The following is a 13,832-nucleotide window of genomic DNA, read 5'->3' as shown; positions in this document are numbered from 1 at the left end:
AATAACTCATCTTCAAGTGTTTTTGATTTCTAAAGGTAACGTCATGAGACTGATTGCTAAATCAAAATCAACAACTTGCAGTCTTGATCCTGTTCCGACCTCCCTGGTAAAGCTTTGTGCCCATGAACTTGCTCCAATAATGACTCGCATAATTAACATGTCATTGGAAAAGGGTTACTTTCCTTGAAACACTCGCATATTTGTCCGCTATTGAAAAATCCCAAACTTGATGATAAAAGCTTCAAAGCTATAGACCAATAGCTAATCTGAAGTTCTTAGGAAAGACAATTGAACGGGTGGTGGCCCTGCAAATCCAGGATCATCTATCTCATAACATGTTGCATGCAACTACACAGTCAACTTACGGGGCTCATCACAGCTGTGAAACTGAAACAGCGTTGCTTAGAGTGTATAATGATCTTCTTATGGCTCTAGACGGGGGACAGGAGGCCATCTTGGTGCTCTTGGATTACGCGGCGGCATTAGATACCATCAGCCACGATATCTTGATACAACGCCTGAGTGAGAGATTTGGTATTTGTGACAAAGCGCTGAACTGGTTCAAGACGTACCTTACAGACCGGTCTCAGTCCATTGTCATTGGAAAAGGCGAACCATCGCCTTATTTCCAAAAGTCGTGGTATGGTGTCGGTGACGCTTTGTTTAACAACTGGGACGCTTTGGCCTTCGCAACCACACGGCTGCATTTGCGGGTAATTTAAAAAAAAAACCTGATTATTTATTTGTTGTCTTGCTGAAATACGATGAAATGCCAAAATGGAAGGTTTGTAATAAGCGTCGCTCCTAACAACTCTCCCGCTCCTCTCTATTCATCAGGCTCCACTGCTAAAAAACCTGTACAACGCGAAACGAAGGTTTTTTTGTATTATCGGTAGCCAGTGATTTTGTCTCCGATATCTGTTTTGTGTTGGTTTTTTTGTTTCTTGTTCATTTATTAGACCGCTTCTTTCTTCCTTTCTTCCTTTCTTTCTTTCTTTCTTTTTTTTTTTTTTGTTTTGTTTTTGGAATGAGCATGGAGGGTGTTCCTAGCTCCATGGAATGAGAAAAGCCTCGCGATATCATCGAATAAAAAGTACGCATTCCAGTTTCGGTGACGTCATACATGCTGCACATTGAAGAATCCCATGATGCTTTGCGATTCAAGATGTCGTACGCGACGAGCGGGATGAGTCACTAATGGGGTCTTTTTAATCAGTCGTCATCCCGGTAAGAATTCCACTATTTGTCTCCAACTCGACAGAAATTGAGCTCTAATAGCTGATGCTCCGAAACAAGTATGCTGAGCGAAATCAATGGAATTCTTAGTGATTTACTTGGGGTCGCAACTGGTGGGTCATTCGCGCCGTGTTCCTGTCGCTGATTACGTGTGGTTTGCATGCGTCGTGTATAGTCCATTGTTGTTTTTCCATAGTTGTATTCCTCCATGATTGTACACCCACCCCCGTTGTTAAAAACAATCTGAAAATTTTAAACATAACGCAAAGTGTACTTCTTATTTTTAAATTGTCAGTCAACTCCTAAAGGTACTAGGCCTACCTTAACTCCTGAACTTAGACCATTCAAAACACCTCAAAATCTGGGTGCTGGCAAAATTGGAGGAAAAAAAATGCTGGACCTTTTAAAATCCTCCAGAATTTATTGTTACTGCACTATCACACCTTTCAATTCCGGAAAAATTCGGCTACCCAATCACCACTTTTTTCAATCAATTTTCTAGCGCCAAAAGTTACATCTTTTATGGTTATTCCCTCCACTTTCCCTCCTCTACTCTCACCCTCTCCTTTCCTTAATTTCTATTTATCAATCAGTCACTCACTTCATCGAGATTCGAACCTCGGACGCTTGCTTGATACACGAGACTCTTAACCGCTAGGCCGCGCACGATCGCTGTTGCAGTGATCAATCTTTGGACGTATTTGAAGTATCCATTGAAATAAACTAAATATTCATGAGAAAATAAATATTCATAGTGACGTATTGCACTATCATTGGCCGGCTCATGCGACATCATGGTTATCGATGTCATGCGTATAACGTACCGCTGTTCCAGACACTTCAATCAGTTTTGACCGGCTGCTTCAACTCAGAGCTGCACTACATGTGCATGCAAAATGTGCTCTAAAAACACATTTTTACTAAATTTTTTTCGCATGTCCACTGTTTCCTGGATTCCTCTTGGTTGAAATCACAAGGTGAGGTGAAAATTTGGATGTTTGGCGGCAGGTAAGTGGTGATCGGTTAGCCGAATTTTCCCTCAATGCCTTTCGAAAGGTATTGAAATGCATCTTACTGAATTTGCCCACAGAGTTGCTTCACCTTTCGAAACCTTTCGAAAAGTCCCAAAGTTCCAGCACTATTTCACCTTTCAAAACCCTTTTTTTTTTAGTCAGGCAAATTTAAAATGTTTTGAAAGGTCTGACATGTCTGATAATTCTCTTTGCCAACTGCACTGGGCATAGCAGGGTTAAACTCGCCTCATTTTGTGTCAATTGATTTGGCATGTTTGGTTTAATCTGTCATGTCAGTATTAGAATTTGCAGTGGGAAACAATTCCGTACTGGCATGACTGGGCCACCACTTACCTGCCGCCACATACATACATTTTCATCTCGCCTTGTGATTTCACCCAAGACGAATCAAGGAAGCTCTGGGAAAAAAAAGATATTTTAGAGCACCTTTTGGATGCACACGTCGTGCAGAACTAAGTTGGAGCATCTGTTCTATCCTTGCTCTACTATGGTTGGAGGCACCGGCCATAGTGATTGAAGTGTCTGGAAGTCTAGCGGTATGTTACACATGACATCGACAACGCATGAGCCGGCCAGTGATAGTTCAATATGTCATTATGAATATTTAATCTCTCATGAATATTTAGTGTATTTATTATTCATTAGTCTTATTTCAATGGATACTTTAAATACGTCCAAAGATTGAATATTGCAACAGTGATCGTGTACGGCCTAGTACCAGTGGTAAAAGTCTTGTGTTTCAAACAAGAGTCCGAGGTTCGAATCTCGATGAAGTAAGTGAAAGAAGAGGGTGAGAGGTAGAGGAGGGAAAGTGGAGGGAATAACCATAGAACTTTTTGGCACTTGAAAATTAATTGAAAAAAGTGGTGGCCCAGTACAGAATTTTTTTTTGGCTGACCTTTGTTGAGATGTAAAGTGGCGTCATCAGGTTGAAACATTTTTTTCCATGCCAAGGTTGAATTGCGCGTAAGACCGATGACTATCCTAGCTCTGTGGGTAGACTGAGATGGTTTTGAATTTGGAAAATGGAGCTCTATCATGTCCATGTCTCAATGAAGGTCAGTTATTGCACAAATGTTGAACATGTTGAAAAGACATGAATCTGGGGCTGAGAAACATTTCCAAAATCCAACCTTGTTAAAAATAATGTTGAGTTTCAGGCCGACTGATTCCCATGAAAAACCTCAAATTCCCCAACTTTTTGAGCTCATGTGGGTGTGGCCTTGAGCACGGAGTTGACTCCAGTGCTTGGCCATAGAATGGGGCTAGCTGTAATATTCTGGCTTGAGTAATGGTTATCGTTTGCGGTAGTTGACTGTCTGGTTCCCTGACCTGACAATAGTCAACGTCAGGATCATTGGCTCTTGGAACCAGACTATCAACCGATTGGTTCTCGCACTCTATTTCCCTTTAAAAAAAATCCTCCAAAGCCACGGATTACTCAGAAAATCTAGGCCTACTTCAATAAAAGTACAATTTGATTAGAAAACAGAGAAGTAAAGAAAACTATCGAAAGAACAGAAATTGCACCGACCGGATTTGATCCTGGGACCTTTGGTATGGTAGTCAAGCGTTAAACCAATCAAGCTACCAAAGCGCTCTTGTTGGAAGGACAGTTATAAATGTGATATAGATTCGCAGTGGTGTTTTTGCAATGCCATGATGAAAGCAATTGAACTTAGGTAGTTGTTATGTTATACAAGATTACTGACTCACACACAGTTGGGTCTCAGAGCTAAAATTTGCCATTTTCTTCCCACAAAAACTCCCTAATAATTCATAAGTGAATTTTCACTTCTAGACAATGAATTTTTGAAGATTTGAAAAGCATCCATCCCCTCACTTGTAGCACTGCGACACTTGTAGCACTGGGTGCTGCCATTTTAACAACAGATTGTCGATGGCATTTTCGTTCCACTTTGGGTTGGCATGCTTCCAGGCTAGCTAACGTTAAACTTAACGTTCCTTGATTGGAACTCACCCATGGACTGGTTGTGACATGGGAGGAAAATAGCAAACATGGAATTTAAATCACCATTGTTGTACATGTACATGTAGCTATCCAATGAGAATAATTAAATAACCCCATTTACTTTTTCCCAGGTTTGCTTATTTTGCTAGCATCGTGACTTTGGGTTTGGTCCCTGGCCACATGGCACTGATCAATTGCTTCTGACTAGTGTCCCTTGAACAAAGACATTGACAAATTGGGGAACTGCCAACATAGGGCTGGATAGCTCAGTTTGTTGGTCAAATCCCGCTCCAGTCAATTTTTTGTTTGTTTTACTTTGAAAACAGTATTATAATGCACCTAGCCATTTTCCCTTTGTGGTTTGTTTGGCCATATTTTTGACTTTTGAGACTTTTTGGTCTAATAATTGCAGTTCATGGAATGCGTGATCCTCGTCCAGAAACGAACGGAGTCGACCCCATGAGCTCCAGTGCAGAAATGAGTGACAATGCATGGGATGACTCGCGCATTGCCCAGCAAAGTTCAGGTGTCCATCGAGCCCAGCAGCAAGGAGGTCCGGTAGCACCCCAGCGAGCCCGAGATGATGCAGCTGTGGGGTATTTCTACCAACGTCCTGGTAATGATATGGGGGCTGATGGAGGACAACCAGGTAACAAACAACGCTGGGCAGTGGGTGATGATAGCGTGATTGATCAGGTAATCATTAGCAAATAAGCAATTCTCTTCAATTTATAAACTCCCTTCAGCCCTATTACCACCCTAAATTGCCATGCCTAGTCAAGTTTTGTACAGGGTATACAGTGGAACGCCGCGATACCGAACACCGCTATACCGAACATTCGGCTATACCCGAACATCATCCTGGGCTCCCGGTTTTAATGTACAAAATGTACCGAACATCATTGTTAACAAAAGTCAACAGATGAACAAAAAAACCTACCGGGTGTATACGTATTAAACACTGTTGGGCCACTTTTAATTCCCGAACATCAAACCACCCATGGTTACATCGTGTTTGAATGTTGAAGAGCGATTGATGGCTATTATTTCCCAAAGGAATAAAAGGGAAAACCATCCGTTGCTAAACGTTTGTGACAACTCCTCGTTGGGCCGCGGGATGTGAGAAATGCCAGTTCAGTGACTTCACTATTGGTCAAAAGAGAGTACCGGCGGTTCAAAATCGCTATATCGAACGATCGTTATTACGAACACTTTCTTTGGATCCCATGATGTTTGTTATAGCGGCGTTCCTCTGTACATTCATATTGCCCATTGCTCTCAAGAAAAATGCTATTCAACAACCTTTGGATACGAAAAATGCTGATAAAAGTTTACTGATAAAGTTTTACTTTTCACAAAATGATTGTTGGAGAATGTAACTCTTTTCATTCAGTACTCCCTTTTGCATTAGCCTTGCTCAAGGTGTTGGTCGATAGTGTCCGTAATGGTATCTAAAAACTAGCTTAGATGAACACTAGCCGTGCACTATGCACTCTACAAAGCGCAAATGGCATCCTCACGTGGCTACAATATGCAAATCAGTTGGTGAAGGATGAACGCATCAGGACAGCGGATTGTGTAAGGTTTGGGGTGGTGCTCATTATGCTAATAAGCCAAGCTGACCTCTGAAACTAAAAGTAGTTTTCTCATTGGTGGATGGAGGCGTCTCTTTGGTCAGGCATGCTACTTCAGTAGCAGTCAATGAGTGGAGAGACAGCCAATTTTGACGACAAATATAGATAAGATATTGAACATAACGTTGCATTTGATGACGTTATAAGGTCAAATTGAGTAGTTGGTGATTGAACACTCCGTATACCAGCCCTGCCCATGACCAAGTACTGAATGATAATAAACTGTATTCGCATGCGAGGTCGTTGCTGGAAATCCAGCGACAAAATGAAGAAACAGACAAGCCAACATGATCTGTTGTCAAAGACATTCCTCATTCTCCAACTAATTTGCTTGTCACGTGAGGTCGTTCTTCGCATAGCGCATGGCTCGTGTTTATGTTAAGGACCTGGTACCATTACGGACACTATCGACGAACCCCTTGACCAAGGCTACTTTTGTATCAGTAGAATCAGACTGATTCCTGTTGGTATAAAGGCATTACCCACAATGATAATAGAAGGATCTCAGTGATCCAGTGGAAAGCACCAGGCTGAGCACTATGGTAACAATGAAGATGTTCAAAGTCCTGAAACAAAATAGAAAGTTGTTTGAAAAGATCTAAAATGAAGTTTTCTGGAAGTTAATTCACAAAACGTGATTTTTTTTTCTGTGTATGTGTATACTGTGTAAATGTTCAGGAACGTAGTCGTAAAAACAATGAAAAAGATTGCTGCACAAGATGATGAAAAAGACTTTGGTTGGTCATGGATCTCAATTAACTTATCGCGGTAGAATTGCGTCAACGCAGCTTGTGAAATATTGTCCAATTACATGATATACAAATGGACGCGGAACGCGCAAAATCTGAGACAAACAATACTTAACGTACAAAATTCATAGAAGTCGCAAGGCTATCTCCGAAACGGCGATAGGACAATTGTTTTTATTCCATCAATAAGTGTACCATGTGTTGTTTTTTGGTATTAAAAAGAATTACAGCTATTCACTCAATACTAATTTGTGTACATGGTTTATAACCTGTAAGTATTTGACAGTTTAATAAATGACAAACCCAAGTTAAACTACAGAAATACATGTAAAATTCCCAACCTTGTACAAGCACAATTCATGGTGTGTACAAAAATCTTTCAAATATCAGCTGATACAAACTTGTCACTCAGTAGTTCCAGTTTCGGGTGTTCCTAAAAAACAAAAGCAGCACGTACATGTACATGTATGGTTACAGTATTCAAGCTGAAGATTGTGTTAAGATTAACGTATATATTGAAAGTGGAACTCGCAGTGAATCAGTTCCCAGTGGAATTTTACATTTTTCATAATAACATTCTGTTTCGGAAAGGCATTGACCATTTCCTGATGTTAAGGAGTTCTTGCAAAAGTTCAATAATACCCAAACAAAGTACATGTAGTAACTCATGTATGACCTTTGTGTATTTTGTCCATCTGTGTCCACTCCCTCTTGCTTCTTGGACTCAGGGAAATCAGAAGATGTGTGGTTTATTCAAACCCGGTCAGCACCTTCCACTCTTTAAACAGGGATGTGAAAAGTCTTTATGAATCTTATATTTTTCACAAAATGTTTGCATACAAGCATGAATAGTTCATTATTTAACCCTAACTCCCTAGGCCTTTTTGCTAGGATGTAGCCTCAATCCTGCAAAATCCTCCAATTGGCCTCATGGAAAAATAGCATATAGCCTCAATCCTGCAAATTCCTCCGTTATTTCTTGAATATGGTCCATGGAGGGATGACCACTGCCTGAATCCTGCAAAATCCTCCGGCTATGTCTGTCAATAGGCTGAGGCAGAGGCAGTGACATCCTGGAGCAGTGCGGAGGATGTCAAGTATAATCAAGGACTAAATTTATGCACGGCTGAGCATAAACAACACAAGGTCTGGCCCAAGACCTTGACACGTGCGTACTCCGAAATCAGCAACGCACTTTTGCCATGTAACCTCAATCCTGCAAATTCCTCCAATTTGCAAAAAGGATTTTGGAGGATTCAGGGCGGTTAGGGTTAAGCTGGGCCTCTTTACAGCTACATGTACATGGAGCCATTTTGCTTTTTCCCCACATGTGTTGTTTAACCCTAACGTACCTGAATCCATCAAAATCCATCCCCCTGTTTTGGGGGATTTCGGCGGATTCAGGATACAGGTCTCCATATTGAACAAACTGGGGGATTTTGATGGATTCAGAATTGGAAGCCTAGCGAAACTGGCGGATTTTGATGGATTCAGGATACCTCTATTTTGAGCTGTTGGGAGACTTTGATGGATTCAGGATCTCAACAGTTAAACTCTTTTGCAATGTTTGTGGTCCAGTAAATACTGCTGGCACTAGCCCCGCCAAGTCTGTCACATACTGTACAAACATGCAGTACACACATGTACTGGGTGGATGGGAGCTACATGTGACTGGGGCTATATAGGCCTCAGCATATAAGCAATGGATTATGTAAATAACCCATCCAAGCAATGCAATGCTGGGATCGCCATGCATTGGTGTAGTTTGATGGATCCTATGCAACAACACATCACAATTTTCATGCGAGCATGGTATCCTGAATCCGTCAAAATCCACCAGAAATTGAGGTGATGGATTTTGAAGAATCTATGGAAAAACATGCTGTATTTTTTATGCCACCATGGTATCCTGAATCCGCCAGAATCCATCAAGGCTTTTGCTGGTGGACTTTGGCGGATTCAGGATACCTCCAGTATCTACACTGGGGGATTCTGATGGACTCAGGATACCAGCATTTTTTGCATGACAAAACTGGTGGATTTTGGCGGATTCAGGATACTTCTTAGTAAAAGAGCCCCAGGAGTTAGGGTTAATGTCCGATTTTAGATATTGCATTTCCCCTTTGCTGATGGTTAGCACCCTTTGACAAGTGTCCAGGTGCCAATAAGTCACAATTAAAAAGCAAATCAGCTAAATCATGTTTTGTTTTATGACACTGACCCATCTCTCTAGTCTGTGCGATGGGCATCCTGCAGTTTGTTGGTGTTTCTTTGTTGATTTAGTACCTGACTCTGCAAGCCAATAAGCTTACTTTATGCAAAAAATGGAAGTTTACTAAGATACATATTGGGTTCGTATATCAATGAAAATCCTTAAAACTTTAGAGTGTTAGCCTAAAGTGACATAAAAACAGCTCCCTCGAGAAATAACATGGCTTTTGTAGATAGACAAAAAGTGCACTTCAAATATATTAATTAATTTTTTTAAAAAGAGCTATGCTATTCATGAATAATTAATAGTTACCTGCCAGAGTCTATTGACTTGTTATTATGTTGTGACATTTTACAGTGGTTTAGCATGATGCACTTACATCCTCAAATACTGTGTTGGTCTTGTTATGATGTGAAACCATATTTGCATGTCAGGCTGATGACCTGATGAAACTCTTTGTTGTAATGCTGAACTTGACCACACTTTCAGGTGTAAATAGATCGTGGGCTGTTGTGTCACTATCTGATAACATCCTTGACATCTGTTCTGCTATTTGGAGATGCAATACATTTATATATCAACGTACATGTACAAATGTACAGTCGGCTCCCGTTATAGCGAAAACGGCTAGAACGAAATTCCGGTTATTACAAACAAATACCTTCGGTCCCGGCAAAATTGTGCACATGTCTATGGGGAAAATTTCGCTTAAGACGAAAACGGACAGTACGAAATTGCATTGTCAGCGACCCATTTATAACGAAAGGTGAATCCTGGCGCACGGCTTTTTTTCGTTCGACCGAAGGTATTTGAAAGCAGTACAATGTATTAGTAATCAGCAGGTGTCCGTCTTGCGTGAGTAGTTTCATGTTGCCGACGTAGATGTATTCAGATGGAGGTGCTAATCGGTTTGCCGGCGCACAGTCAAGTTAATCTCGCGCTGCGGTTAGGCCTGTCATCGCAGTGTTGCAAAGACGCGTGCCAGTCACCCAAGCCACTTGCACATCGCCATTGTGCCATTAATCAAAAACGTACTTCAACCTTTGTGAATGGGCTTTCCCTATTTGTACCTAATTCTGCCGGTTAACAACAAAGGCCCATCATCAAAGTGTTCCGATGACGAGTGCCAGTCACCCGCACCACTTGCACATCGCCATTGTGACATTCATCCGCCAACGGAGGAACAACGGCCAAGAAATGTCACCGACTGCCTGAGCCTAATGCACCAGGTTCGGGACCATCTCTGCAGCCAGCCCGACATGGACGACGATGTCTACGATCACGCCGCTGCAATCCTGCAGTACCTCTCCAGTAGGCAGCAAGACAAGATGTCACAGCGGAAGATAACGGACTTCTTCAAGGTGTAACATCACCTTCCAGATAAATCAAACCAAACGGCTCTTTTCAGAGCCACCACATTTTCAAAAAAGAGATTTGAATCCCGACTCAAATAAAAATAATGAACCCCACCCTATTACCCGGAGCAAATAAAAATAATCCCCCTCCCCCAAATAGAACCCCTTATTAAAAAATTGTAAATTAAATAAAACATAATTTACCCTCTCCCTCCTCGGCACAGATTTGATTTGATTTAAAAAAAAATGTAAGGTTAAACAAAAATTACAAAGCACCCCATTACAAATCCAAAACAAAATAAACAATCCTAGACTATCCCAAAATTCTCCAAAACGTAATTTCATTCAAAATTATTCACGACCTCCCGTAAATTACTCCCCCCTCCCAAAAAAAAAAATTTCTTAAATTATTTATTTAAATTATAATCAAAACTTTGCCAAAATTGTCTTATTACAAAACGTATTCATTTGAGCACCAGCACAAAATACATTAAGCTATTTTGTAACTTTTAAAAAAGCTGGGACGATAAGAAACTGATCACCATCAACGCTGGACATTATGCATACATATGCAAAGCTATGAATAAATGAACTGGTGCACGCCAATGAGCTCGTCCGCTTGCGTGACGTTGAAATCGTCTGACGTTAATATCCAATCCAATGTAAGATTATGAGATCATCACTCATTAGGACACTGACTCATGAGGGCGCTCTACCAATTTGTAAAATCTACTCAGATCACGGACGGACCGGAAAATCTGGAACGTAAATGACAAAGGTTTCTCGGCCATGTGCTTGAAAACGCTTATCACATTGTCACATTGAAATCTGCAAGACGAAAGGACAATACAATTTAAATGTCTCTCCATTACACAATTTGTGCTGGAGAGATTACTTACTTTGAACATCGAAGTGATCCAGGTCATCCGCCGTTGACTTCTTCCTCATCGATGATCAAGCAATGAAACGTCAGATCTTCGCTTCGTAATGTTTATTTTATTTTCGTTTCGTACATTAAACATTTTTTTTTCACTTGACACAATGAAACATTTTAAACATTATTTTTTATTTGACAAATCACATCACAGAGAGCATGTTCTTCATGGCTTTCAAACAGAAAAAGTCATTGGTTACATTACATACGTTCACAAGCGTGCACAATAGGGCCAATTCAAGGTGAACAATGGACGGGAAACATTGATCGGATATTACGAAATTCGGATACAACGAAGATTTTGGCCGGTCCCGTGGTTTTCGCTATAACGGGAGCCGACTGTATGTACACAGGTTGCAACATACATGTACATGTACCGGTACAGGTACACTTGCTACGTGTATATTGTACATAAATGTAGAACAACCAAAAACGGTTTAAAAGGACATTGTGTCGTATTTTAAAATAAATGAGAAAGACATATTAGAAAACACAATTGAATTAACCCTAACCTCCCAAACTCTGTCCATTGAATCCATCCCGCAATTTTGGTGGATTTTGGGGGACTTGGTCTTGCAGGCCTGGTTTGACTAAATATTGATGGAGTATGATGGACTTGGGCCTGGAGGCCTAAAGCAAAGCACGCATTGGAAGCAGTGTGATTGATGGATTTTGACGGACTTGGTCCAGTACTTAGTGAAAGGCAGTAGGGAGTTATATCTATACAAAGTCTGCTTTTTAGCCTGATTGACATTTACAGTAATTCTTTGTCCAGACTACTAGCTTGGCCTCCTGTCCATGGAGAAGGCAAATCCAGGAACAAAAGTGTTAACCTAAATCAGACATTTACATATTTCAATTTTTTTTTTCAATTTTCGTTTCTTCTTTTTACTCATCAGTCTGATTTTGTCTCATATCCTTTGACCGAGCTGACAAGTTCAGAAATGCAAAGGGAACATTGTTAATAAGTGGAGTGTTTGACTGGACAGACAGCGACAACCTGTGTCTGGTTCCAGCAAGGACAAAGACTCATGTTGATGATCCTGATGAAGCTTTCTTGCTTCATGATAAAACCCAGTCCATCAATCATTGATTCGTTGTCTGTGTCCCTGTCTCAGCTCCTCCCCCTCAACCCCCCCCTCCATTTATGGCTGTCAGCAAGGCTTAGTCATAGGTTGTCAGATCTGCTTTATCAAGATGTCGCTCTCGCTTATAATCAATCTGTAATTTGAGATGTGTGTATGTTATCACAGATTCTGTCTTGATCATGAAGCATTGATGATGTAAAATTGCCTCTCTGAAAGTCTTTCCTTGATAGATTTGCCATACATGTATGTACATGTAGTCATTAAAGCCTGCAATTTATATTTTCACTGAAATTTTACATCTTTATAATTATATAAGAGCAAGTTTTACTCGGCCTCCGAGAAATGTTTGCTCCTGAAAGGATCCGAGACCTCTCCCGCGGCGCCAAAATCGCTCCGCGTCCGTGGAAAAATGTGGAGGGTGTCTTTCGCTGGGTCGGACACTTCGGGTCGTCCTAATTTTCCCGTACGGACCGGTGATCCGTTTCGTCGATTTTTCGTGACTGCGTTTTGCACAAGAATTTGCCGTCGTGTGCGCTTTCACGTTGACTGCCTGGCCGCCCCCTGTGCTGGCTTTTCTTCGAGTCTAGACTGTGCGTGGTCAGCGGCTTCAATGTGGGGGCTCCGTTTTCATGTTCTACTTGCCCGTTCTACAACATTGTTCACCAAACAGTAGTCTGGGGTGACCTTGACAAAATATTTTTTCTCCATGGTGCGTGGCCACCAAGTGTCCCTATTGTTTCCTATGCTTTGCTTGCCGCCCCTGCGCCGAGTGCCATGAATACTTAAAGGACCACACAGTAGTATACCTTGCGCGGTCTGACCAATCTAAAGCCTACACTGCGTACTTCCGGGCTATGCGTAAAACTGTACTGCGTACTGCAGCCTGCTCGACACCCTGGAAACGAGGTTGGGTCTACGGTGCTCGCGTGTGACATGTACAGTGCTGTTGCTTCCACCATGCATGGCCGAGTGTTGTGAGTTCGCTGCCCGCCACGTATAATTCAGTGTCGCGTTATAATTTTGAGGGCATGTTTTGGGATCAATGAAGGATTGATGTATTGCTTCAAATATCGCAATCTTTGAACTATGCTGGGTTAGAATAACGAAGAGTGCATAAATAATATCCACAGGTGGTTGTTGGCTGTTTGGCCTTGCTTTAGCTGATTCAATGACTCCAAACTCGAAAATGATGTTTAAAAGATTATCTTTTGCTCAAAAAATTTGTTTTAGCGGTCAGAAATTGCCTCAGATTGCACCACAGACATTGCTTTTCTATAACTGCATGTCTTCTGAACTAAATCCCCCATTTACATTTAACTCCCCACACAATCAGCTTGTATGAAAATATAGAAGAATTTGTGCAGCAAGAGACAATCGTTTGTTTCTTATACTGCAGCAGAGTAGATTTCTGTCATAAACTTAAATCCTGAATAAAACATTTCAAGGTTTTATTTACAATGTAATTTAACATCTTGTTTTTCAAAATGTATTTGTTATGCCAAAAAAACAAAATGGTGTGTTTACGGTAACTGCCTGAAAAAAATCCAGGTACCCGTTAGGTAGGTTGGGAAATAATTGTAAACCCATGTTTTCAAGGTCAAAGATCACAATAAAACTA

At 41.1% G+C, this 13,832-nt stretch overlaps 1 protein-coding gene across 6 annotated transcripts in view; it reads left to right on the top strand.

The window, feature by feature from the left end:
• The first annotated feature begins 1,106 nt into the window (after window positions 1-1,106).
• LOC119724478 (pumilio homolog 2-like) overlaps window positions 1,107-13,832 on the top strand; it is a 54,907-nt gene continuing 42,181 nt past the window's right edge. For 3 of the 6 annotated variants that reach the window (XM_038195546.1, XM_038195540.1, XM_038195541.1), the window contains exons 1-2: window positions 1,283-1,349; window positions 4,655-4,938. In XM_038195546.1, the coding sequence (XP_038051474.1) occupies window positions 1,298-1,349; window positions 4,655-4,938 (336 nt within the window). In that variant the 5' untranslated portion in view covers window positions 1,283-1,297. Of the gene's footprint in view, window positions 1,350-2,213; window positions 2,245-4,654; window positions 4,939-13,832 lie in introns of all 6 variants that reach the window. The other 3 variants (XM_038195543.1, XM_038195542.1, XM_038195544.1) reach the window with 3 other exon arrangements.

The sequence above is a fragment of the Patiria miniata genome, unplaced genomic scaffold (genome assembly GCF_015706575.1).
Source record: "Patiria miniata isolate m_02_andy unplaced genomic scaffold, ASM1570657v1 HiC_scaffold_18, whole genome shotgun sequence".
Classification (NCBI taxonomy): Eukaryota; Metazoa; Echinodermata; class Asteroidea; order Valvatida; family Asterinidae; genus Patiria; species Patiria miniata.
This window is presented reverse-complemented; position numbering and strand designations above follow the sequence as displayed.